This window comes from Equus quagga, chromosome 20, assembly GCF_021613505.1.
Source record: "Equus quagga isolate Etosha38 chromosome 20, UCLA_HA_Equagga_1.0, whole genome shotgun sequence".
NCBI classification, from domain to species: domain Eukaryota; kingdom Metazoa; phylum Chordata; class Mammalia; order Perissodactyla; family Equidae; genus Equus; species Equus quagga.
In genome coordinates, this window is record NC_060286.1 from 36,275,501 (window position 1) to 36,303,328 (window position 27,828).

Sequence of the window (27,828 nt, forward strand, 5' to 3'; positions counted from 1 at the left end):
TTAGTGAAGATGAATCCCTTTGCCTCACTGGTCCTGTTGTAAGTATGTGGTCCTGGAACCTTCTGGCACCATGTTCCCCAAGTGTAGAGAGAGCCCATTCCAGTAGAAGCACATGACACCAAAAAACAGAAAGGCAGAGATGAGAGATGGAGACAGGGAGTCGAGGAGGAAGGAGAGAGAGAGAGACTGAAACTCACCAAATTTCTCTTGTTTAGGTCCCTGATTCCAGGTGTCCTTAAACCCAGCTTCACCCCTTCCTGTCCCCAATATTTTTTAAGCTATTTGAATTGCATCTCTGTCATTGCAAGTAAAATTATTAGGAATAGTAATAAACTTGAATTTCCATTGAGTCTTGGCAATTTTCCATAAAATGTGATCATGGGACCATATATATATATATATATATAGTGGGAAAGTGGCCAGACTTTACAGTCGGATAATCTAGACCGGAATCCAGCTCCATCTCTTACTAGATCACCTTACTAAACTTGGGTTCCCTCCTTCATAAAGTGGGAATAATAATAGTTCCCATGACATGTTGAGAGAATTCAATGAAATAAATACATAAAGCGATGATCACATCATAAGCATTCCATAATGTGTAGTTATTATCAAAATTAAAGACATGCAGCAAGAATAATTGAAATCAATTCAACAAGAGTAGCAACAAATACTTTTGCGCCTCTTAAGTACAGGGATGCTCTACCCTTCTAACCCTGAGCTGGGAACTCTGGAGGATGAGGGAAGAGCACATGCTCTATGCGCTCAAGATGCTGGCAGATCCACAGGGAAAAGGATTTTCAAAATGTAGGAGACGTCACAAGGCAGGCCAAGATTATTTGCCAAAGAATCGTTGTAAATAGAAATTTACAAGAAGAAAAGTTTGCTTCAGTATCTGTGAGAGAGGCTAACTAGATTTCAAAGAGCAGGTGGGATATGCAGAGGCAGAGAGTCTGGACTTGAATTTCTAGCAATGGGGAAAGGGTGTCACAAAATTAAAGAGCTAGAGGTCAGGAAAATGCACATCAAAACCATGATGAGATGCCACTTCACAGCCACTGGGTAACCTTTATCAAAAAAGGAAAAAAAGAGGAAAATAATAAGTATTGGCAAGGATGTGGAGAAATTAGAACACTTGGGAGTTGCTGGTGGGAATGTAAAATGGTGCAGCTACTGTGGAAACCAGTTTGGTGGTTCCTCAAAAGGTTAGACACAGAGTTACCACATAGGATCCAGCAATTCCCCTTGTCGAAATGTACCAACAGAAAAGAAATGAAAAGCAAGGACTCAGACAGATACTCACACATCAACATTCACAGCATCGTCATCCACCAAAAGGTGGAAACACCCCAAATGTCCATGCACAGGTGGACAGATTATCAAAATGGGGTTTATACATATAATGAAATGTTATTCAGCCTTAAAAAGGAAGGAAATTCTGATAAATACTACAGTATGGATGAAGCTTGAAAACATTATGCTAAGTGAAATAAGCCAGACACAAAAGGAAAAATATTGTAGGATTCCACTTCCATGAGGTATCTAGAATAGGCAAATTCATAGAGACAGAAAGTAGAACAGAGATTACCAGGGGCTGGGGAATGCGGAGTTGTTCTAATGGGTATAGTTTATTTGGGATGATGATAAAGATCTGGGAGTGGATTGTACACTTAAAAATGGTTACCCTTAAAAAGGGTAAATTTTATGTTATGTATATTTTACGATAAGAAAAAAAAAAGAAAAAAGACCTGGAAAGCACCAGAGGTTTGTGGCAGGATAAGTAGACCAGTTTGGCCTTAGGAGAAGGTTCGTGAAGGGCTGGTTCCCAACACTTGTGTGAAAAGAGCTACTGGGAGACTGAAGGAGATCATCTAAGGAGGAACTTGTAACCACGACAGTGATTCCTAGCGGTTATGGGAGAAGGAACGCCCTTCCAGCTTGAGATCCTGGTGAGTAGACTGGAGGTGCGTCAGAAACAGCCGTCTTAGGGACTCCTGCGGAGAAGCCCTTGTGTGACAAGGAGTGGGAGATAAGGATGAGACCTGAGGGTTGAGGAAACTAACTGGAAATCCAAAAGGCTGGTTTGGAAGAGCAGATCGCATCTCCTCTCCCGCTCAACCGTTATGTGAGCTAAGGGCTTTCCTGTGCTCCGTGCTTCAGCTGCCTTGTTTCACTGCGTCAGCACAAAGCCCCAGGTAGTGATCACTATTGCTATCCCATTTGACAGAGAAAGCATTTGAAATCTAGAAAGGACTTTTTAGTTTGTCCAGGGTTAGCCAGTCAGTAAGTTGGAAAGTTGGGTTTCAAGTGCGGGTCTGTTCTGATTCCAAAATGTGTTGAGTGCACAGGTGCTCAAGAGAACGCCCGGAGGTTCTGAGTGGGTTTGGGGTGGAGCCTGGGACTCTGCAGATAGACGAGCCCCCAGGTAATTCTCATTCAGATAGTCTTCTGTGGACCCCAGTAGGGGAAGCCCTTTTCTCTCCCGCTGCTGGAACATTCCTGGTGCCCCCAAGGACTCAAAACAAATGGTACGGCTGTGAACCAAATCTGGAGTCCCACAACTGTTGCTGCGTTGGGCCATACTTCACCCAGGCGGACATCCTGGGACCCCCGCCATTCGCAGGCACTGAGCTTGCTAGGCTCTGGGGCTACTGTGGCAAGTCTCTCACAATCCATGTCCTTTTAGATCTGTGTGCACCCATTTCTTCCCCCTACAATTTGCTCCTTGAAGGCCAGAACCATGTCTTTTAAAGTCAACTTCATTTTTTAGGATTCTGGCCACAGTCCCTGGCATATAACAGATGTTTCACCAAGTGCGTATACAGGTTATAGTTGTTTTCTCATGAAGTAAGAGGCTGCTTGTCTTTTGTATTACTTTACCTGCAGCTCAGCCTGCCTGCCAACCTCTGCCTTACAAATCTGTTTCTAGAAACTTGTTCGCAAAACTGTGAATCCTGCCTTTATGAGATAAGGGACACATTTTATAGCAGATTTGGTCACTCTTTGTCTACATGTACAAACTGGCCTGAAATGTTGGCAGATTTCCTGTTACTCCAATCAGCACAGACCCTGAGGAAAAAGAATTCATAGTAAGATAAACTCTGTATTTGTAAATTACCATGTATTTCAAGATCGGCTGACGCAAGCAGGTAACCAGCAAGCTTCCACCTTACTTCGTAAGGGGCTGCCTAGACTTTGTACCCCAAGCCTCTTTCTAAAAGGCTGCCTTTCTTCTTGGTTTGCAAAATGTAAAACCCAATCCACAGTCCTTGATTAAACCTTCTCTGCTCACCTTTCATGATGAAGATTTGAGCCTTAACTTAACATTCTAAGTTGAACCTCAATTTTGAGATTCTCGAGGCATCTACCCACCCAAGCTAGCCTTCAACCAAAACCTACTGGAGTCAACAAGGTTCCCCGGATCCAAAAGATGTTGACAGCTCTGGGCTGGGTCCAAGAACACTCAGTCTGTTGGACAGAGCCCAGGAGCAGATGAGGTTCTCACAAAGCATCCCGACCTGACATAATTTTCCAGACTGTGATAAGATTCTAACTGATAGGTGAGGATATTTGGATAAGAGTTTTGGGCTTCCTGGAATGAGCTAGAAAAGGCTGAGCAAAGTATCCAAGTTTCAGCCTAGTCAACAGGATTCAGGGCTGTTCTCTAATCTTCTCTTAGAGAACTAGGAGACAATCAAAAACTTGGGCAGAAGCCCAGAACATAGATTGGGCAAACAAGGCTGGAGTATGGAGGAAAATCGCAAATTAATGGTCAAACAAGGGCTGTTTGACCGGCCATCAGGCTTAGAGCATCACTGTTTACAGCGCTGCGGGAGGGTCCCCCAGCATCCCACTCCCACAGCACAGGGGTTTCCTCAGTGCCCAGTCTGGCACTTGTAGGGGAGGAAAAATAATCTTCTTTCTACTTCTGAGCTCTTGGTTGAGACCCCTGTAGTCAAAGACAGATGAACAAGAGAAATTGGAAGTTTATTAACAGGTGCCCCACACATCATGTGGGAGAAACCAGAACCGAAAGTAACTCAAAATGGTGGCTTAGAATTCCAGCTCGATAGCGTCTTCAACAAAGGAGAAGAAGCGCGTAGAGAAACGACAGGACAAAGGAAAGCAATGTTAGGCTTCCAAGGTAGGCAAACTTGGAAGGAGGGTGGGTAAATATAAAGGAAGAAGCTGGTGGAGTAAGGTCCATTTGCAGATTCCTCTGTGCCGTTTCTGGACTGATAGGACTGTCTTCTTTCCTCCTGGTACAGAAAGGGTACCTCTCACATGGGGGTCTTCTCACACGGGGAAGAAAAAGGAGGGTCAGAGTGTCCTTCTTGTGTGTGCTGTTTCTTAAGTCCTTTAATTCAAAATAATCAATATGCCTACATGGCATATTTTAGGGTAATGTATTCTGATTTCCTTCACAGTGTAGGTGGCTTCCCCAGAGCGTGGATTCTGCAGTGCCGAGTGGTGAGCAGCACCTAGCACCCAGCATCTTCCACTGGTGCTTTCATAGTGCCTCCGTGAATGGCTTTCCCCAGGACCTAGAGCATGGGTTTCCAGCGCGTTCACCTGCATGGCACAGCAGCAACTGCTCCGCCATCCCATGAGCCACGCCCTGCCCTCTGACAATTTCCAGATCTCAGCTCTCAGCTTTCTTTATATCTGCAATTCCTGTATTCTTTAGAGTTCTCTTTACTTCTTACTAGTCAATCCCTTGTGACACCAATCTCTGTTATAGTTAATAATTCTTTAAAATTTCCCCTTTCAAATCTCTCTGTGGTTTCTGTCTCCTCTCTGAATTCTGATTAATACACAGAGTGTTGACCACAGATCACGGGCATGTTCTGAAACGGGAAGTGTGGCCAGCACTGTTAGTGCTGCCCAGTCTCCATTCATCTTATTCTCTTAGTGGAGGTCCTCAAACCAGGCTCACAGACCCCAGGAAGCCTTTGAACAGAATTCACAGTGTAGGGGCTGGCCCCGTGGCCGAGTGGTTAAGTTCGCGTGCTCTGCTGTAGGCGGCCCAGTGTTTCGTTGGTTCGAATCCTGGGTGCGGACATGGCACTGCTCATCAAACCACGCTGAGGCAGCATCCCACATGCCACAAGTAGAAGGACCCACAACCAAGAATATACAACTATGTACTGGGGGGCTTTGGGGAGAAAAAGGAAAAAATAAAAATCTTTAAAAAAAAAAAGAATTCACAGTGTTCACGGACAAGGATGAGAAAAAAATTACATTTTTGTTTTGACTAACCTCTAGGTAAAATTTAGCATTTCCTTCAATTATGAATGTAGGTGATGGCCACGGCAAGGCTAACAGTGCCTGTGACTCTGTCACTAGAAAGAATCATAGATATTTTTATCTCACATTACAGTTGCAGACAACTTGAAATTTTGCTTATGCTCATGATGACTTTAAAGTTATAGCAGTTATTAGACCTGCTGCCATCTTTGTTATTAAAGCAATAATAATAAGCAAAAATGTAAATATTTCACAATTACTTTTTAAGGTAAATATTTAAAATTTTTTATTATTTAAAAACTTTGAGAATTCTGAGAAGTAGTTTCACCAGATTGCCAAAGGGATCTGTGACATAAGAAAGGTCAAGGACCTCTGGTCTATGATGATAGAGGTTTTAGCCAGGCACGTGGACAGCCAGTCAAGGCTTAATTTCCCAGCATCCCTTGTAGCTAGTATGGCCATGTGACCAAGTTTTGCCAGTGAAATGTGAACAGAAACAATATGTTCAACTTCTGGGTCACACCCTTAAAATCAAAAGAAAATGTCCTCCCCTTCCTATTTTCTCTCTTTCCGGGGCCTGGAATAGGGGCCCAATGGTGGGGAACCGGAGCTGTCATTTTAGACAAGGTGGTAGAAGCTGCATGGTGAAGACGACGGAGCTACAAGACAGAAAGAACTTGGAAGCCCAGTATCTTGGAACCTAAATGCTTAAGTGTGAGATATGACCTCGTGTCTTGTTTAAATCACTGGTATTTTGGGTTTTGTTCCAGTAGCTGAATCAATATGCTAATACAAAAGTCTGTGAGATCTGCCGAAAATCTGAACAATATTAGAAACTGAATCCAAATTATTCAGGCTGAAACCTGCCCTCTTGGATGAATCTACTTAGCTGAGAAAGCTGCTCTGGAGAGGGAGGAGGAAGGTGTCTTAACCTCAGCTGCCTCTGGCTAGGAAGCTGACCCACCCGCGTTGATGGTGGATTCCAGTGTGTCAGTGTGTCTGTCCAGGGTTCGTTCTTCTCAGCCCCCGGCTGCATCATTTGACCAATTTCCAAGCATGATACACATCATATTTAATGCAAAGAAGGGATTTTTTCAAGGATTTAATTCCCCGTGGTTGTTGTTCCATCCATCCCTTCTTCATTTATTCATTCATCCTTCAACAAAGGTTTTGGACGCTGGCCGTGTTCTAAGATTCCCCTAGAGACTGGGGATATACTGGCCAATAAGACATAGCGTCTGACCTTGGGAAGCTCTCAGTCCAGGGTGAGGGCAGGAGACAGGGGGAACCCAGGCGCAGGAGTATCCTAATGCTTCGCAGCTGCTTTGTGGGGCAACAGTGAATAGACTAAGTTACAAAGCCGCTGATTTAAGGGTTAATGATCTTAAATGCAATAAAAGTTTTCCTAGTGATCTTTGGTATTTTACTTAGTATGATGAAACCCAATTATACAACTTTCCGAAAAATTACCTATGAAAATGAACATCTGAAAAAAATCAATAAAAGACAGTTTTTGAGATGAATAAGAATAGTGATAATAGGAATAATAATAATAGATCACACAGCTGGAACACTTTTCATGCACCTTTTACTGTGCCAGCAGATGGGTCATAATCAAATGCCTGATCAGTCCGTCTCCAAAGGTCCCGTTTTGGTTAAAGATGCCACCCACGTCTGGTTAGTGGCCAGTGCTGTCCATCAAAGGTGAATTTGAACTCCCTCGTGTGATTCTGTTTCCTCCTCTTTGTACCGTCTAGGGGCTGCTTCTGACGTCTTTCTCTTCCGAACTCGTTACAGTTGCTTCCTGAGCTGTGCTCGGAGCTCAGTCTAACCTGCTACAATCCACCCTCTTAACCGGCTACATCCGCCCTCAGCTTTGCTTCCAGGTGATTGTTGACTTGTCTCTGCCCTGCTTCAAAACCCTCACTGCTCCCCAGTGTCTGCAAACCTTTCCTCCTGGAGTTCAAGGTCCTGCAGAAGCTGGTCCCTGCTTATGTAACTTCTTGCCCCGCCATCTTGCTAAGCGCTAGCCACACTGAGCTACCCTGTTTCCTAAATGAGTGATGGAATTTCACCCCTCTATGCAGTTGTTCATGCTGTTCCTCTTGCCCGAAATGCCCTTCCTCTCTTCTGTGCCTTTAGAAATCCTACCGTTCTTCAGTATTTATCTCAACTGTCTCCTCCTTTGTGAGGTGACCCCATTCTGAGACCTGACACCCCACTGCCCCAGCCCCTACTCCTTGCAGCAGAATGAATTGCTTCCTTCTCTCTACTTTCAAGGCACACGGCGTACACTTTTATTCTAGCACTTTTCACAGGGTATGGTGTCTCCTGAGTATCTTTTTCATCTACTAGACAATAGGGTTACTTGAGGGCCCTCCCAGTTCGGAACATGCTCTCCGGCCCGTGCTGGGCATAACTGCTGTAAACGAATTACCTGGTCTGTCCTGGACCCATCACCTCGGACTGTGTCCTTGCATTGCCTTGAAATGCTGGTCAGCGCAGGAGAAGCGAGAACACCACGGCCTCTCCCTACTCTGGCCCCAGGACCTCCATTTCCCTACCTACTTCTCCAACACTTTCCAAAAGGCCTTTCCCTTCTCATCATTTGATCTCATCCCGCACCAGTGATTGTGGCTTTAGGTGAAGCAGAGTAGCTCCTTTTACACTTAAACTCTGCTCTTCTGAGGCAGCACAAGGTCAGTGGATCACCAAATGTCAGCGTGAATTAGAGGTGCCTTAAAACTCTTCAACTTGGCGATCCTGAGGGCAGCAGCCTCATGTTAATTATGTTTTTATCCTTCAGAGCCTTGGAAAACGCTCTCAGTACAACATCGCTTACAAAACTCCTAAATTAAATTCACTACGAAAGTAAACTGAGATCCATAAAGTAAAAAACCTGGAGATATCCAATTCAAACTATTTACAGTAGATGGAGCTATATATTTCACTGTGATCTACTCCGCATTTCATACATCATGTGAAATTATTAACGTTTCAGCAGTTCTTAATCAGTTCATGCTTTTGCTTAAATATATTCAAAGCCGTGGGACTCACTTACCCTGTTTATTCTTCTTAGCTATACATTGTTATAAAATGTTATTAAAGAGTTTCCCTAAAAATTGTTCTGTGATTAAAAGCAATTGGTACAAGTAGTAGACGTTATTAAAAACCAAAGATAAACCCTAATGTAAACTACAGACCGTGGGTGATGATGGCGTATCGATGTAGGCTCATCAGTTGTAACAAAAGTACCACGCTGGTGGGGGATGTTGATGATGGGAGAGGCTATGCATGTGTGGGTCATGGAAAATCTCTGTACCTTCCTCCGAATTTTGCTGTGAACCTATAACTGCTCTAAAAAAACCAGAATGTTAACAAAAAAGAGCCAGAAGTACAATAAAATCTTAAGACCCCAATGGATAAATTGTACAAAGGACATTTACATTTCATATAAGGGCCGTCAACTGACAAAGAAGTCAACCGCACTTGCAATCTTAAAAAGGTTAAAAAAAAAAAAAAGAGGTATTTTTTTATAAATATATTTCTAAAATATATTTTCTGGACTAACCAAAAATGTAAATGATAATGCCCACATCTGGTGAAGTCCTGTTAAAGCTGTTTCATTCATAGTAATGATAATAGGTACAGCTCTCCCGGACATCAGCTTGGTGGGAAACAAAATTAATCACTCTTGAACTAGTGATTGTATTCCTAGGTACTTTTGCTAAGAAATAATCCAAAAGGAAAAAGATAAATTCATGAAGTTGTTCATGATAACATTTTTATCATAGTAAAACATCCAAAACAAATATTAAGAGACTAAGCAAAATCTGATATTAGAATGATAGAATATTCTGCAGGCATTAAAATATGTTTGCAGTCTACGTAAAGATATGAAAAAATGCTTGAGTGAGGGGAGGGTCGGACCAAGCATTTCAGAAGACCCTACATCTATCTCTGGGCTCCTGTTAGGCTTCATAAAAATTGTACGTAAATACACATGAGGACTGAAGTAAATGGAGAGATTAAAATAGTGTAGCTTATAAGTGATTACCAATGGAATTTTCTCCTTTGAAATGTTTTTGTTGTTATAATGCTTTGCAGTTAAAAAATTTTCAATAGTTACTCCATCTTTTTACCATTCAGATCAGCACAGGGAGAAATCTGTTGAGAAATTTTACATCTAATCAAAAATATAACATTGTGCTTGGTCTTGCAAAGATCTGCTGTATTCCATCAATAGTGTGCAGACTTCTATCCTCAGTCTTGTATAAATTAAATCACCAGACTATAAGATCTTTAAAAGGGGGAGAAATAATACCTTATTAATCTGTTTTCTTCAGACTCAGTATAGTGCTGGGCACATGGGAGATGCTGAATAGGAATTTTCCTCAATCTATGTTAAGTGACCAAATGGCTAAGAAAATTCCTGAACAAGTTGTTTTCAAGAGTTCCCAGCTTGTGGCCACGAAGTTCACGGATTCCCTCCTGACTTAGCGGACCTAAACTAAGCTAATGAGAGTCTCTGTGCTTGGGGTGTTCAATAGGTGATGTTCGAATGAATGCCCCTTGATGCAGTCATAGAAGTTGGTCCTAAAACAGGTCCAGAGGGATGAAGTATCTTTCAGTCTCATCTTTATGTAGTGGAGAATAAACTGGGGTTAGGGGGCAACAAACGGGTCAGGACTTCTGTATTCTCCAGTATTTCTGACCCCAGTGGGACATGGTAAAGACCAGGAGAATCACGTACACTTAGTTCAAGGACAAGACCCCTGAGCAGCACAAGTCACTTTCACTGACATCTCATTGGTCAGAACTTAGTTACATGGCTGCACCTACCTGTAAAGAAGGCTGGGAAATGTAGTCTTTACTCCATTTACTAGGCAGCTAGGTGCCAGCTAAATATCTAGAACAGACAGGAAGGTACAGCTGGCAGTCGGCCATAACAGGATATTTTACAACTTTTTACTATGGAAAATTTCAAGCATATAAAAAATGTATTATGAATTTCAACGTACCCATCATAAATCTTCAACCACTATCAAGATTTGCCAATCTTGTTTCATGCCCCCCACCCCACACTCCACCCTCTACATTTTTTTTTCTGGATTTTAAAAAATTGTGGTAAAAGATACATAACATAAAAGTTGGATTATTTTTAGCATGACATTTTACCTGTAAATACTTCAAAGTGCCTCTCTGATAATGACTTTTTAAAACAATCTGCCATTTTTATATGTAACAAAATTAATAATTCATTAATATCATGTCATTTCCAGTCTGTATTAAAATTTCCCCATCTGTCTAAAAGAATGTCTTTTTATAGTAGTTCATTCTCATAAGTCTCATAAGTCTCTTTTTATCCTATAACAGCTCCCCACACCTGCTTTTCAAAATGTCACTAATTTATTTGTGAGACCAGATCATCTTTCCTGAACAACAGTATTCTACAGTGGGCTTTTGACTTGTGTTGAATCCGGTCCTCGGGAAACATTCTTTAAAATAAATTTCTAGAATTTTCTGGTCAAAGGGCATGATCATCTCTGTGGTTCTTGCTTACCACTGACAAGCGGAAGCGTCTATCGAGTACTCTCACCAGTTGGGAATTATCCTATCACGTTCCTCACAGCTTGGTGAACACCAGGGGGCATTTGAAATTGTAGGCTAATGTGTAAAATAGCACCTCTATTGACAGTTTGTTAATTTAAAATGTGTAAAGTAGTACTTCTAACATATGTTTTTTTAGTTGCCGTTTTCACTCATGTATTTACCATCCATGCCTTCTCTTCCATGACTTGAGTGTTCATATCCTCTCCCTAGGCCAACGCTGTACCCCTCTGACCCCTCCAGGTAATTCGGTAGTAACTTCCTGTTATGATCATGGCAGTCCCTCATCTTGTTTATTAAACTTTTAAAAAAATTATAGTCTTCATATTTTTAGAGTTTTAGGGTCAAGGAAAAATTGAGCTGAAGTACAGAGAGCTCCCGTATACCCTACTCCATCCTTCCTCAGTTTCCCGGCATTAATGCAGTACATTTGTTACAACTGATGAACCTACATTGACACATCACCACGCGAAGTCCCTAGTTTACAATATGGTTCACTCTTTATGTTGTACATTCTCTGGGTTTTGACAGATACATCAGGACATGTATTTAGCATGACAGTATCATGCAGAATAGTTTCACGGCCCTAAAAATACCCAGGGTTCCACCAGTTCATCCCTCCCTCCCTCCCCGTGAACCTTGGCAACCACTGGCCTTTTTGCTGTCTCCACGGGTTTGCCTTTTTCACAATGTCATATAGCTGGAATCATACAGTATGTAGCCTGTTCAGACTGGCTTCTTTCATTTAGCGATGTGCATTTAAAGTTCCTCCATGTATTTTCATGACTTGGTGGCTCATTTCTTCATATCGATGAATAATATTTCATTGTATGAATGTGCCACAGTTTGTTTATTCATCCACCTACTGAAGGACATCTTAGTTGCTTCCAGGTTTTGGCAATTATGAATAAAGCTGCTATAAACATTCACGTACAGGTTTTTGTGTAGACATGTTTTCAACTCATCTGGGTAAACACCAAGGAGCGTAATTGCTGGATTGAATGGTAAGGCTATGTTTAGTCTTGTAAAAAACCATCAAACTATATTCTAAAGTGGCTGTACCATTTTGCATCCCCACCAGCAACAAATGAGAGTTCCTGTCGCTCCACATCATCACCAGCATTTGGTGTTGTCAGTGTTCTGGATTTTGGCCATTCTAATAGGTATGTAGTGGAATTTCATTGTCGTTTTAATTTGCAATTCCCTAATGACATATGATACTGAGCATCTTTCCATATGCTTGTTTGCCAACTGTATATCTTCATTTGGTGGGGTGTCTGTTTACATCTTCTTACTTTTTAATTGGGCTGTTTGTTTTCTTACTGAGTTTAAAGAGTTCTTTGTATATTTTGGACAAAGTCTTTTAGCAGATGTTTTTCAAACATTTCCTCCCAGTCTGTGGTTTGTCTTTTCATTCTCTTAACAATGTCTTTCACAGTTAATGTATTATTTAGAGAGAATCGTACACTCACATGTAGTTGTAAGAAATAATAGAGAGATCCCGTGTCCCCTTTACTGTTTCCCCAATGGTGACATCTTGTAAAACTTTAGTAATATATCGCAACAAGGATATCGGCATGGATACAGTCAAGATACAGAACATCACCACAAAGGTCCTTCTTGTTGCCTACCCCTCATCTTTTGAACAGTCTTTCTAGCCTTAGAGAAATTCCTGCATGTGGAGACCTGTGGCCCAAGAAGAATGAGAACTCAAGTTGAAGCTAGGATAGAGACATGCACACATCTATGTAAGACTGATTTGGAAGTGGGGAAGTGAGAAATTAGTCTCTTGAAGCTCTTGTGTGGTTTTTGCTGATGTGGTTGTGGCGTGGGCATCAGGCTTTGGGGGAGACGGCAAGGGTGGATGTCTGCAAGCTTGAGCTCCTGGTGCGGAAAGGTCATGGCGGGGGCGGGGGGAAGGAGGGGGTGGCACTCGGGCCTTTCCCTGCAGAGATGTTCTCATCAGTGGGTATCGTTCTTTAAGCGTTAGCCTCAGGTCTGGTTCACCACCTCTCCCCATGAGTCTACGCATGATCCCATACGCTTTTATTTACTTATTTAGTTTATTCTGGGAGAATGTATAGCCTTTAATTATACAAACAGAATAAACAAACCACCCCCGCCCCTAGCATTATTAACTACCCCAGCTTTATCCTTTTAATTTACCTCTTTCTCCTTGATCATTCAGGGTTGATTTCTCTTGCTTGGAACTAAGAATTTTGACTGACCAATTTCCTGAAGACTCAGGCTCCACTGGCCCCCAGGAAACAGGTGAACTTTCAGGCATTTGTGTTTACAGGAGTTTTGCTACAAAAATATTTGTGGAAACCAAAATAAGATAGATGGCCATCTGAGACTGGACACCAGGCGGTTTATATCAGTGAGTTAACCCATGAGACTGGCAGCAGAGGAGAATAACCAGAATACAAAGGATGCTGGATTTAGAAGAACAATCTTCAGTGTGAAAATCGCTCAGCACCAGCCCTTCCTCCGAGGCAGTGGTCAGGACGGACACTGGGTTAGAGTGGAAAGTTAGATTTCAAGGACAGAGACATCAGGGTTAAAATTTTGATCTTGTCATCCATTTGCCTGTGTGACGCCTTGGAAAAGACACTTGACATTTCTAAGCCTCTATTTCTTCATTTATAAAATGGGGATAATAATAATCTACCTTCAGGGTTATTGCAAAGATTGAGGTAGAAAATGAACATCAAGGGTCTGACGGACTCTCTGGTTTATGGGAGATACTTAATAAGAGGTCATTATTATTAGGTGTCCTACTGGGAAAAGAACGAGGTAACCCCATCCCCCAAAATGAGCAAGAGGAGACTAGCACAGACTTTCTTCCTTACAGGGCAGGGGTAACCCCAGCTATGGACTACATTTCCCAACCTGCCTTGCAGCCCAGGGCTTGTCATGTTGCACAGTGTCAGCCACTGAGACTTCCACGAGAGTCTACCGGGACGATTTTATTTTCTCCCTGTGGCTCCCTTCTACTTTCCTGGCACAGCTCTCCCATGCAGTTTGCTTCCCTATGGCAGGATGTGGGCCCCAGGCCAGAACCCTGGTGGCCACTCTCTCCCTGTGGGTCTCTGTGAGCCCTGTCCAGGGGTTCACGTTGTCTCAGAGGCGGGGCCTCTTCTGGGGGCACAGAAGGCAGGCTGATGTGGTGGGAAAAGTCTGGTGACCTCCTGGGATGTTTTGAGAGTTTTATGATCTTGCAATGAGTCCCTCGTCTGGCACCCAGGAGAGTGCTCAAGGAATGCTAGCTATGTTCCATACACAGCACTTTCCTCTCCTGCTACTTGGTGAGCTCCTTCCGAGGGTGGACTCTATCTTATTTCCAACTCTGTCACCAACACCTAGTGCCATGCATCCAGTGGGCCTTCTGTACAAAAGTGTTTAATGAACAAGCTGCTCACATCTGGCCCATCCTGACAGCCAGGACTTAGGCAAACGTCATCGAGGCTGCTAGTTGCCGGTACATCCCTCCTCCTATTAGTAATCCACGTAGCAGAGTGTTCAGCCAAAGGACACCTTTCCTGACTCCCGAGCAGCTATGGTCATTGACCTAGCTTGGGCAATGAGATGAAAGCTGACGTGATGTGGGTTCTTCTGGGAAGTCTTAAAAGGCAGGGGAGGCCTATTTTTGACTCTTCTTCCATTCTGTAGCACGGAATTTGACACGTTGTTTGGATGGAGAGACAGCATTTTGGACACGAGGACAAGGATGGCAGTCTAGAACGCCGGGAGCAGCGGGAAGCACCGGGAAGCTGGCAAACCAACCTCGGATGGATGGCCTCCCTCGTAAGACAGACAAAACTGAAACTTCCATCAGCTTTAAGCCATTGCTTTTTGGGGGTTTCTGTTACAGGCGCTGAAGTTAATCCTAAATGTTATAGCAATTAATGGAAAGAAAAATAACACCCCATCTTCACGTTTAAGCTTTTATGGCATTGCTGCCCTGTCCAAAATAAGACTCAAGCCACCAAGTTAAAACACGATTACGCACAGCCCGTTACAGGCTTTGGCAATCCAAGCGCAGGATCCATCTCCCCACTGCGTTACCCCTGCCCTCCGCCTCTTTGTTTAATGGGGCCAGATATTTGAGGCGTTTCTCCCTGTATTTATTTGATATTTGATGTATTTTCTCCATTCAAGCAGGGAGCAGGCTCTGCACAATGGCAAGGGTTGTTTACGAAGGGCCTCCTGGCATCTGTGTTCAAAAGATTAAAAATGCGCAGACAGCAGGCTGAGAGGAGGGAAGGCCTGCCTTGGGGTCGGGCCCGGAGGAGGAATCTGAGTGAGAGGCCAGTCTGGGGGCTCCGCAGGAGGCCAGCGGGAACGCCCTCATGGTGCACCGGGGACCCGAGATTCCAAACACACCAGGGATTCCCAAGCCTCAGATGTGACACATTGGCAGAGCAGCTAAGGGGCCATCCGGCCTGGGCCATTCCCAGGGTTGACAGAGGAGTCATAACCCCCAGGGCACTCCCCACACCATGTGACCGAGGACGCTTGGGTACAGAGAGGGAATGGAGACACCTGACAGGCATCAACTTAATGAGCCCAGATTCGAACTCCAAACCTGCTCCTCCCAATTCTTCCATGTCAGCCATAGCGCCTCCATCCTTCTAGCTGCTCAGGCCAAACCTTGGAGCTGTTCTTGACCCTTCTTTTTCTCTCACACCCCACACCCAATCCCTTAGCAAATCCAAGGGTCTGCTTTCAAAATACACCCAAATTCAGTCCTTGCTCATCCTCTCCCTGCTCCCAGCGTGGCTGCGCTGTTATCTCTGTCCTGCACTGTTGCCACAGCCCGCTGGCTGCCCTCCGTGCTCTGCCCTTGTTCCCCCAAGTCTATTCCCATGGCAGCAGCCAGGGTTAGCCTGCTAAAATGTAACTCAACATGTGCTCCAAACCCTGCAGTGGATCCCAGCTCACTCACAACGTCCTGCAAGGCCCTCCCTGACCTGTCCGGTAAACTCCTTTCCTCCCTCTCTCTCCCCTCACTCACTGTGCGTTAGCCACACTGGGCTCTTTGTTGTCCCTTGAAAACACCAGCCATGACCCCACCCCAGTGCCTTTGCACGTGCCACTCCCTTTTCTTGGAAAGTTCTTCCCCAGATATTTGAGTGACTTGTCCTTGAGTCTCTTTCAAGTCCTTAGTGAAATGTGTCCCCCTCAAAGAGGACTTTCCTGACTACTCTATTAAAATTGTATCACCTCCCCCCCAACCCAGTCCTCTTCCCTGATCTTTCTTATGGCACTTAGTGATATGGATCTGACATACTGTGTCTTTTACTCACCATGTTTATGTCTCTCTCTCCCCACTAGGATGTGAGCCTTGAGTACAAGGACTTGGGTTTCCTTTATTACTCTATTCTTGGCAACCAGAACAGAACCTCATACCTAGGGCGCGGCAATAAATTTTTGTTGCACCACCTTTTATTTGCTTTCCCTCCTTCCTTGCCTCACTCTTGCTGCCCCAGGACAGCACCACCCCTAATGATGCATAAGCACATACGCTTTGACTCAGGCTCTGTTTTCTGGCGAACTCAGGCTATTTCTATAGTAGCTGGCAGCAGGTCGGACAGCTGGTAAGAGACAGATCGGGGATTCAAACCCAGGCAGGCGGTCTAACTCCAGACCGACACAGCTGCTGCTGCTGCTGCTGTTTCTTCTGGGAGCTTCACGTGCAAAGGCTCCAGGCAAGTTAATAGTTAAGAAGGGTATATGCCCTACAATTCCTATAACCCCACAACCAGTTGGCTTCCCTGCTACCCTGGCAACAGTACTATTTGTTGGGACAAAGGAAAGAGAGTGTAATTTCTGGTCTGCAAAGACACAAACACACATGGAAATAAGAATTATCCATGAGATGGTCAGCTCATGAAATTTATCCTCAAAAATTTCTTAAGAATACATGTAATTTTACAAGATCATTCATCGTAGCACCAAGCCCAATATTCCTTAATAGAAAACAGTCAAATAACAAATACTCCAGTTAATTTCCCACAGGTATAAATTACGCAAATAGTCACATCTTCATTTACAATAATCAATAAATAAGAGTGCACATTCACACAGTTTTTTTTTACAAAGATCCCTTTTACAAAGCTACAGCTATGTATATACTAAGTAGACAAAATAGTCCTTGTACCACAAAATAACGTTTCACTTTTTTTCAATAGTCCTCTTAGAGCTCTCAGTAAAAATGTTCAGACATTGTCCATGAAGTCCTGCCATGACATTACAAGAAATCGTGGCATTAAATCTGTTAAACATATTACAGACCTTGAAAAAATAAACACCTATCACCATCCAATATGCTCTCAACAAACCCGTTTCCAGGTTTAGGAATCTGTACCGACGACGTACCGTAGGAACGACCATTTTTCTATTTCTACTGTTAGTCTTTGGCTGATGTGACCAGCACCAATGCAAGGGATGCGGGCAGCTACCTTAAGGTGCAGTTTCAAGGGCAAACGGCCCACCGGTGGTCCCTTCCTCATCCCACCCCTCCCCCCAGGTACCACGCCCACCCAGGGACATTCCATCCTACACAAGCGTGCCAGCCTTTGGCTTAAGGGATCCAGTGCTGGGATACAAACGGCCTCTGATTCCGAGTGGAATTTCTGTGCTTAGTTATTTTGAGTCTGCTAGAGGAAGAGGGAAAAGATGAGAGGAGTAGAAATATCCAGACCTTTACAGCTATTTATTCCTGCAGCTGAACTTCTGAATTTGAAAGAAATTCCCCTGGGAAACTGCGTCAGACGCGCTAACTTAACTTAAAGAGCCCAGTTTAGTTCTGGGGGCCCTAGGAAGCAGATCCCCCACATTCTATCCCAAACATTCAGTCCCACACCTCTAACAGACCACCTTTGTCTTACCAACTCTTTCCGAAGGCACCTTTCTTAGATACTAAAGCTGGGAAGCAATGCTCTGAGCTTTGGAATTCACTCACAAGCACAGAGATGCATTTATTTTAAGCAAATAGGCCACTTACTGAGATTCAAAAAAAAAAAAAATCTAACTTGCTAACCTTTGGATTTTTAAACCCAGGAAGAACTTTTAAAAAGAAGTCTTCCAACGCCCGAGCCAGACAGGTAAATGAATTATTCAAGGTGTCACAGCAGATGAGCAGGAACTAGGATGCGGGTTTCTGACGCCGAGGCCAGTGCTGTCCTACTTGGGAACAATGTCAACTCTCTAGGTTACAGACACTCTCAGAGTTTTCTTTAAAAAAGTGTTTCAATCTTCGCATGACATTTGGGAACACAGGCATTGCATGGCTGTCCTTTCTCACAGCCTACTCTTGTGGAGAACATGCTCTTATTGACCTTTGATGGGGCTAAAAGAAGTGATAGCTGTTGCAGATGGAACAAACCTATCAAAAGATATTTTTCTATTTGTCTTTGCAACAATGCAAAAATCATGACTTCTACATTTAAAACAAAGGAAAAATGATGATCCCAGTCTACCAGCCAATGCATTACGACTTCATCCCAGTAAGCCACACTTATACCCTCCATCCCCATTTGAATTGTGCTCTGACCAGCGCAATGAAATAAATTTGCTTTTTGAAGGAGAAAGCCTAATTTCCTAGGCTGAAAAGCACGTGCTGGAGGTAGAGAGATGGTTAGCTGCAGGCAGGATGTACAGTTAATTGAAGTCACTGAAATCTCTGACATTAGACACTGAGATTTTACTGCTAAAGGCCCATTAGAGCAGTCATTTTGGTTGCAAATTTGCAACCGTAGGCTAAAACATGAATTTGAGTGTCCTCAGTCATTTTTATGTGAGTGTGAAGAGTATATTTAAGAAGTTTTGACACGAGGTTGGGAGTCAAGGTGCAGAAACTTGCGACGGGGACACGGGATACGAGATGGGGGCCTGCAACACAACTAATACAGCTCGCCACCTTCCCAACTCAGAGAATTTCCACCCACACTTGCCAACTAGGCCAAAGTCACCAAGAATCAGAATTTCCTATGTTCCGGGTTCTGCCACTTAACATGCTCTAGGACCTTGTTCTTATTCCTTCCTGCACTTTACTTTCCTCTCTGAAATAACCACCTCCCAGGAGTGCTGTAAGCTGCCAATTAGTAATGAGGATACAACGGCTTCAACTTCCCCTTGTAAAAGGCATGAGTTAGATTTGAGACAGAGGGGCTGGCAAGACGAAGGTGGAGTGGACAGACTGGACAGAAGCTGGAAGAAGCTAAGGCAAACTGAATGTTAGGAAAGGAGGTACATTCAAAGCTTAGAGGGGAGGGAAATGCAGAACGAGGAGCTCCTGAGCATCGTATGTCATCCATTCAACAAACATGTCCTGAGTCTTCTCTGCACAGAAGATGCTCAGAGAGGTTCATTTGCCCAAGACCATCCAGATATCTGGTGACAGAGCAGGAACTTGAACTGAATTCCCAAACTGTCCTCTTCCCCTGTCACATAATTCCTCCTGGAGAAGAGGAAGGGAGTGACTAAAAAAAAAAAAAGAAAATGGGTTCAGTTTAAGAGACCCCTGCTAGACGAAAGCTAGACTCGAGTGTCAGGGATTTTAAAAAGTTAGCAGTGCGATCAGGGCACAGGTTGTTGAGTTGTGTGTGCATTTCAAAAGAACGTGGTCAAACAGCACAAAACACTGGTTGTCTTCTTTCCATAAATGAGAATGTTTTCTGGCTTATTGATGCTATAGCCTGGGCTGGGAAGAACTGTTTGCCTGGAGTGGTTTCACCAAGGTTCTCAGAGCAAATTATAAACACGAATAAGTGATTCCTCCCGGCATGGCGGGGTCGGGCAGTCCTGGAACAGTCACAGGAGCTCTGGAGCTTGGACGACCTCTGCCGACTCCTGGAGCAGCAGGAGCTGCGAGTATCCAGGCCTTCGCCCCATTCCTCCAGGAGGCGCACACCAAGCCCGGTCCCGGGCACCACGTGGAGAAATGACAAGGCCTGCAGGTCGCTGTGGCACTGTTAAGAATCACAGTGAGGAGGGCCGTGTGCTCACGTGCAGCCTGACGACAACAGGTCTGCACACGATGGAAATGGAAGGTTCAGGGCTTAAGCCACGCGAGGCCCATGCCTCTCAGGCACCAGCCTCACCTCCCCGAGCTGCTGGCTGTTGTTCTTTAAGGAAATGCCTGACGAGAGGCAGAGTCAGAAAGATCTGTGGAGCTCCACGTCCTGCAAAGGAGCTGCGTCTCATTTCTGGCTCCCTGACACTGGCTGATGAACTAAGGCAAACTCCACAGCAAGTTTCAGCAAGGGGGTGTGACATCACTCACGCTGGCTCTCAGCCTTCACCCACCCACCCCAGGTCCTGGACCTTGTCATGAGGGCAGCCTGCTCACCAGCTGGATGGGCCCGAGGACTAGCCTGCTATCCTGGGGGGCCCTAGACGGCAGCTGCAGGCCCAAGACCTTACGTCTTCCCCAAAGGCGGCTTCAGCAGAGATTATGCAATGTCAGGAAAGAGAAATAACACATCTGGACCTGAAGAGCTTTATGTGCTCTCGTTTCCTGGCAAGAGCATCATTGAGAAGGTTCTGAGAAGCCACATGGGCTTGAAGCTCCAACACAGCCCACTTCAGGGACTTCAGGACATGCAGCTGAGCACAGGAGGCTAATTCAGCAGAGACCCCTGAGGAAGGAAGGTCTCCAAGCAGAAAGGAGAGAGAGGCCACGTCTCAGGACTCCAGTGGGGCTTCTGAGTCCTTCCGGAGATTTGAGAAAAACCGAGTTCACGTGAAAGAGTTCGTGTCCTAGGACTGCGATGACACAACCATGGAGGGAACACTTCTCACTGAAGACACCATGGTGAACTCTGACATTCAGCAAGACCCCTTCTCTACTTGCTCACTCTCACTGGGTTTGCGAGATTAGCTCTCTGATGTTCTGAGTCCTGGGCGAGGAGGGAGATGCATCTTAGCTTCAGCGGCTGGAAAACTAAATTGGGAATCAAGATGTCCCTCCCGAGGGCATGAACTGGCTGTGTGACTAGTCATTTCTCCTTCCTGATCTTCAGTTTTCATATTTCTTAAATGAGGTGCTGGACTCTTACGTGGTCCCTAAGGCTATCGAATAATCTATGACTCATGAAGAGGGACCACACAGGCATCCTCTTTTGCTTTTTAAAATGTTCTTCCCTTAAAAGGAGGAGGCAAGTACTGCATGGGGAAGAAGGTTGGGGGCCTAGGCTGAACTCCAGGAAGGGAGAAGCAGCATGTGCCCTGGTGGCCGTCTTGGGCAGCGAGGGTGTACTCCCTGGTTCCCAGGCCTGCTGGGAGCCCAACTCCCACAGACGCTGAGTTCGGCCAGGAGGAAATGCTCACCAGGTTCCAAAGAGCCAAGTAACAAGGATGCACCCTGTTTGTTCGCTGGCAATACCAGCGGGAACTCCTTGCTGCTAAACAAAGTGAGGGTGGCAAAGGAAATCTAGAAACTGGATGACTCCATAGCCTGGAGCTTGTGGGAGGCGGGAGATCTAAGACAGTCTCCTGGGGGTAGCGGGGGAGAACGGGGAAAGGATGGGGAAGGACCATTCGAACTGCGGCATTCAAGCAGAGCATCCGCAGGCTGGTAACCCTCTCCTGCACCTGGCAGAGCATCATAGGAAGGCACTCAGCAGGCCACAGCTCAACAGGACGGATGTTGCCACAGCCCCAGCTGGACTCAGGGCAGGTTCACAAACAAGTCAACAGAGCAGCGAGCCCGCCAGCAAAGTGGTGAGGATGCTCCAATGGGACCTGCAGTTCAAGATGGTGTACTGAACATGTGGGCTCATTGCCTCCCTCGTGAAACCCCATGAAAATACGAGCAAAGGAATGGAAGTGATGCAACCATGAAGACAAAGGGAAAGAGAGGAGGCGACAGTAGGTAAGGAATGCCAACCCACTTACGGCAGGGGCAGAGCTGTTGGAGAAGTGGGCAGGGCAGAGGAATCCTAATCCCACCCAGGCAGCTGCAGAGGCTTGCCACCGAGCAGTCAGGGCAATGTCCCACACCACAGGGACACCAGGCACAGTGAAGTGGGAGAAAGTCAATGAGTCTAAATACTCACTGTGATGAGACTGCCTGCTCAGAGGTCAGGACGGGCACTCAGGTGTGCACTGGGATGTCTGGGTACGGCCCTACAGTCTGTGCACTGCACAAAGGTGCTTGGCTAAGGGGGAAACTGGGAGTTAAAATCTAGCCCTTGCTCAGCTCCTCAAGCCTTGTCCTACCTAGCTCAAGGCTGCATCTTCTGGAGGAATGGTCAAAAGGTACCCTCTGCTAATCAAGCCAAGTACCCATGGGTGGCTCCTGCCCAGACGGGGCACTTTTTTCTGAGTCATCCACCCAGAGGGGATGCCGCTTGTGAAATTGCACGAGGGCACTGCAGAGGCTAGTAGCAGCCCTGTGAGTGTCCCTCTTTCCCAGGCAGGAGAGAAGTGGAAATAGCTCTAAAGAAGCAATGAGCCCCAGAGAAAAGACCTGCAAATATCCCTATGTGGGGTCCCCTCATGAAGAGTCCAGGTGACCCCTGGTGACCCCACGGAAAAGCCCACCATTGACACACAGAGCTCCCAATCCGGTTTTTGATGCATCACTCTTAAACATGATCCATAGGATCCCTGGAGATTTGAAGAAACCTTGTCACATGAAAGACAGAGACTGAGATGACCCAAGAGAAGGGAACTTGGCGAAAACAAAGGCAGCACAGGGATCAGAAAAGAACTCCCCAAACCCCACTATCATGACCGTCCACAGAGAGATCAGATCCGCATCCGTGAAACAAGAACAGGATGCGATAAAACAGAAGCGAGAGAACAGCGACAAAATGTCCGGAAATTAAAAATTAAATAGAACATTCGGCATGTATATTGAGAAGACGAAGCTCATAACTCTCCCTGAAAGCAGATCAAAAAAATAAAGAGACGAGAAATAGAAAGGATCAAAAATATTACAGGATTAGCCTGGGAGGTCCAACACTGAACAACAGGCGGTCCAGAAAGAAAGAATGTGAATAATGACCCTCAAATTTGAGAAATTTCCTGTGAGAACTCAGCATGAGGTATGACATCAGAGGTGCAACACCATCAGGACAGTTCAGAACACTAAGAATAAAGGGATCGCAAAGGTTTCCTGGGGGCGGGGGGAACCCAAGTCATATCTAAAGTCCTGGGAACCAGAACAGCATCAGAAACCTCGACCACCACGGCGGAGGTGGTGGTGGGCGTATTATTTTCTACCTGTGGTTCTGTATCCAGCCACATGGGTAAGGGCAGGAGAAAAACATTTTAAGGGTGGAATAAAGACATTTTAAGTTATGCAAAATCTCAAAATATTTACAATATTTACTTCTCATGTTCCTTTTCTTAGGAAGTTACTAAAAAATAGGCCACAGCAAAAAAAAAAAAAAAAAAAAAAAAGGACATGTAACTACAGTACACCACCTGGCTCAGGAGTAAACGGTCCTCATACACCCACCATAAATAGATATGCACCAAATAACGGGACCTAACCTTGTGGGAAAAACAAGGTGGGGTACAGGGAAGAGCAAACTCCTCACCCCCATAACAGCTAGTCCACCAGATGTTTCTAAATTAATTCAAAAAAACGAAAGAAATATATGTTATGCAGAAACGCAAAGGTCAATATTAAAAGAAATACCTCAAAGAGTAGAAAGTGTTATTTCTAGGCAGCAAGACTTAGGGGGCTGAGAGTTTTTGTTAAAAGCCTTACAGTATTTGTTTCTTTTTAAACTATGAACATGTATTACCTGGATAAGAATTAAAAATAAACTGTTTAAAAAAAATTATAAGCCATGGGGTGGTGTGTCCTGCAGGCTTCTCTATCCACCTTCTCTATCCAGCTTTTTCCATAGAAGCCTATACACAAATGAGAATTCTTTTTTTGCTTTAAAAAAAAAAAATCAGTCTACTGCCCACCTGAACCAAATGACTCTGAGGCCTCTTGCCAGTAGATGGTTTTAAACAATATGACATGTTGCAATGGGTGAGGGGAGCGACCCGCAGAGATTTTTCTGAACGAGGTCTAGACGCATAAAATGAAACGATTAACATCTGAGTGAGCTCTTCCCTGGCTCTTTAAGCAGCTAATTTAGGCGAGGACTGCGTGATGTCCACGGTTATAAAATAGCGCACACAATCTTTATTATCGGTACCTGTGAGCTTTCTGTGATGCCAAGGAGCTCGTTAACTAGCTCCTTTTCCATGGGACACTTGGCCTTCAAGATGAAATCACTCCAAGCTCCCAACAGCTTTCAGCTTGGAAGGCTCCGGTTCACTCGTGGGGAGAGGACAGGCTATAATCAGAGCGGCTTAGAGGCCAGATTTTGACGGTCATTGAGTCAAATGTCCCATGTAAACTCTTTGGGCCATGCTGGAATTCTGTAAACTTGAAACCCACTGCTTGAAAAAAGCAAGTCCTTGGCTTGCTAAGAGAGCAACGTGATTCCCGGAGTAAGGACAATGCTAGTATGTCCTCAGACCAGCTGTTAGAGCTGTCAGGGGTCCTCCAGAAGTAACAGGGGACGTACCTGAAAGTGAACGCGACTTCCTTATGGGAAAAACACAAGGACAAATCCAAGGTTGATGGTTGGCCTAAACATTTTGGTTGTGTTTCAGTGAGGACATTTTTTATCTAGCCATTTAATCTTTTTTTCAGGACATTCAGGGTCCCCCTGGAAGTTTCCTAAAAGGGGTGACAGCTCTGGACTGGCCATCAGGTGGCCTGGGTGCACTTGCAAGTCTGTTCCTATTTGGCTGTGTGATCTTGGTCAACCCACTCTGCCTCTCTGGGTTCAGCAGACAAGATGCTGTCTGAGGGCCCCTCCTGATCGAATAGTTTGTGATTTTATAAGGATCGCCTAATACGCGCTTATTGAGGGGGAGGACAATGGGACGAGGAAGCGATACAGAGGCACCGCGACCTGGATTTTGGCAGGAAACGGAGCCGAGGGAGGCCAGGATGGAAGGAGGATGCAAGGGCAGGCGGAAGCCTCCCCCCTCACAAACTGCCTGTTCTGGTCTACTTCTCAGGGTGCTTTCCAGAAAGCCTTTTCAAGAAACCCATTACGATGGACCACAAAGGATGCTTGTGCTGAGGCTGCATCCGGAGGCAGCAGTGCACAAGGCTTTCTCCGGGCAGGAACCTGCTGGACCACTTCCAGCTCCAATGTCAGCCAGAGCTGATTCCTGGCCCAGCCACTTCGGCACCCCTCCTTAGGGCTTTTTGCAGTGCCCTGTGGGGCTGTGCGGGATCGGCACAGACACCTCGGGAGCCGTGGATGGAAGCCAGGGGCTGCCGGGGCAAAGCGGGAAGGACCCCAGGCCCCGCCCGTCCTGTGTCAGCCAGAGCTCTGCTTTTAGTGCACCATCCAGACCGGCTCCAGCCAAGAATTCATCTGCAAGGAGGGCTCCGCTGGTGGGAAAAATCTGAAAATCACAGCTTTACCTCAATTCCATCAATGCAAAAGTGAATTTAAAATGCATCCCCCCCCCCCCCCCCCCCCCCCAGAAAAACTAGGGTGAAAAGAGTCCACTGAGGCTCACGACACAGCCTCACTTTCCTCCTCGGATCTGCCATTCCTGGAGCCAGCAGCTTGGCGCTGCTCAGTTATCCCTCAACGAAGGCAGCCAATCGCCAGACCACAACAGGAGCATGGATACCCAGCACCTTCCCTCACACAGCCCCGCTCGCTCGAGCAACACTCGTGGTTTTCTTCCCAGTGGAGGCTCTGCCTGGGACATCCACCCTCTGCTCATCAGGAGGCCCCTCATCTGAGAGCTAAGTACCTCGAGTCCACCCAGGACCTTTAAAACCTGCGTGTGGGACAAGCTACAACCCATTTATGGCTAAATACCAGTTAATGATGCTTAGTATCCGACAAAGCAACACAGGCAACAACCAGCTCCACCCACGGATCCAGCCACACACCTGAGTTTTGAGTACAGGGCCAGAGAAAAGCATGCTTTGGACTCACAGGAGACCATAGAAACATGAAAAAAAAAAGCGAGGAGAGGGATTCTAAGTTTCCTTGGAGGTCCTCCTCTGTGTGCAGAAGTACCCCAGCCAGAACTCAAAATAAAACGAAGTAAAAAGAATTCCCACCCCGGTCAGGGTCCTGTCTTTTTAATTATGCAGACACACGATCAGAGTCTGTTGACGTCCAGCTGTGGGAAGAGCAGCAGGCAGTAAACCAGGAGCCAGAGGAAGAGGATAAAATACATCATATCCGGCTGCTGGACCAACTGGGTGAGCGAGTCGCTCTGGGGGCTGTGGCTCTCCCGCGATGTGGCTTCTCCAGAGTTGTTGGCCTTCCTGCAGAAGGGGAGACACAGGCGGGGCAGTTACGAGCAGGGCCCCAGTGGAGTGGCCACCACTCCCACCCCATGCTGCCATCTCGCTGCCCAACTGGAGAGCTGAGGGCTTCCAGTGAGGCGGCCAAGGGGCCCCGCCCTGCGTGTGCAGCCCCAAGGCGGAGGGCCGGGGTCCCGGGGCCCCCTGAGCGTTCGCACATGCTCAGTTCTCCACAACACCAAGAGGGAGGGGCTGCGAGCCCATTCTGCAGATGGGCACACTGAGACTCAGGGCGTGGAGTGGCTTGCCCAAGGCCACACAATTACTTTGTGGCAGCGCTGGAACCTGGGCCAGGTCTAACTCTCAGTCCAGGATGCCTTCCTTGACACCACAGAGCCCTGAAGGCAAGGTCACATCCCGACAGCTCTCTGTTATTCATTCCTGACAGAGGGGACTTCCTAAGTAATCTAAAGGAACAGCGAGCTCCCCGATTACAGATAATGTAAGAACCACCGTGAGAAACAAAGACACATCCTCTCCGCACCCCCCCGCCCCGCCCCCATCACCAGGTATTGGTTGTGGCTTTGGAATATAACTTTTAAAGTAATTAGCAGATTTGATTTGGGTCAGATTTATCGTTCTTCTTTTATTTTACAGAAGGTGGTGTTAAAGTGACATTTTGCTTTTGCCTGGCAGATCAAGTCCAGAGGGGGCTGTGTGGTGGTGATCAACCACAGCTCCAGGTGCCCACGAAGGAAAGGGTTGGGGGCCATAATCTGAGTGGATGGGGGCTGGGAGCCTCCGCTTGGAGCTGCATTTCCAGAAGCCCAGGGGGTAAGCGTCTTAGGGTCATCTGGGGCGTGTGATGGGAGATTATGAAAACCGAAAACCACCCCATCTCGAACTACCTTCTGATACAGACAGAGGCGAGGCCAAGAGGGGATTAACCATTTGGTCTAGGAACGGATTTCCAAGCAGATAACCGACCACTGACAGAATATCTTTCTCTTTCTTAAAACTGTTTTTAGAAAAACTTTAAACTCAATTTTTTATTACAAAGGGAATAAATGCTCAAAAACATGGAAACACGATTGCATTTCTGAACCTTGCGGGCTCAAATTTCAAAGGCTCTCTCGCTCATAAAAGCTAAAAGTCCTCTTTTCCTAGGAGTCTGTCAAATCTAGTGGAAAACGTGAATTAATATTTCCATTTTACGTCAGGGGAGAGAAACAGGTCTTGCCTCTTTTTTAGGAGCCAGCGTGATGGAGTTCTAAGAACGACACTCCTGGGTGCTGGGGAATATTCAGACAGAGGCTTTCCATTCCAATAACCTAAGTCCTTCCAAGCCAATTCAAATCCATGGCAAAAAAAAAAAAAAAAAAAAAAATCAAAATTAAGTGAGTCAATAACTTTAACAAGGATAGGGGCGTCTCAGAATTGTCAGAGTTTTAGAGATTTCTCTGGATTCCTATGTTCTAAACGGGCAGCTTTACAGGAATTCAGCAATCTTAGTTTAGGTCGTGTAGTGCTCCAAGAGTAAGAAATACTTTCATAGACATCCTGGTATGTTTGTATTCCCTCTTCATGTCTGCTCTGATGCCATAAAACTGTAAAATCAGCTCAGTGAGCTTCTCAGTATTGTACCTGCAGTGACGACACAGAAG

General features: G+C 45.6%; 1 protein-coding gene across 7 annotated transcripts in view; it reads right to left on the reverse strand.

Annotated features, from left to right (window-relative positions):
• Positions 1 to 16,734: 16,734 nt before the first annotated feature.
• CLMN (calmin) overlaps positions 16,735 to 27,828 on the reverse strand; it is a 123,492-nt gene continuing 112,398 nt past the window's right edge. For 2 of the 7 annotated variants that reach the window (XM_046647364.1, XM_046647370.1), the window contains 2 exons: positions 27,712 to 27,808; positions 25,368 to 26,185 (listed from right to left, as the gene is read on the reverse strand). In XM_046647364.1, the coding sequence (XP_046503320.1) occupies positions 25,997 to 26,185; positions 27,712 to 27,808 (286 nt within the window). In that variant the 3' untranslated portion in view covers positions 25,368 to 25,996. Of the gene's footprint in view, positions 19,344 to 25,367; positions 26,186 to 27,410; positions 27,809 to 27,828 lie in introns of those variants that run through there. The other 5 variants (XM_046647367.1, XM_046647365.1, XM_046647366.1 and 2 more) reach the window with 5 other exon arrangements.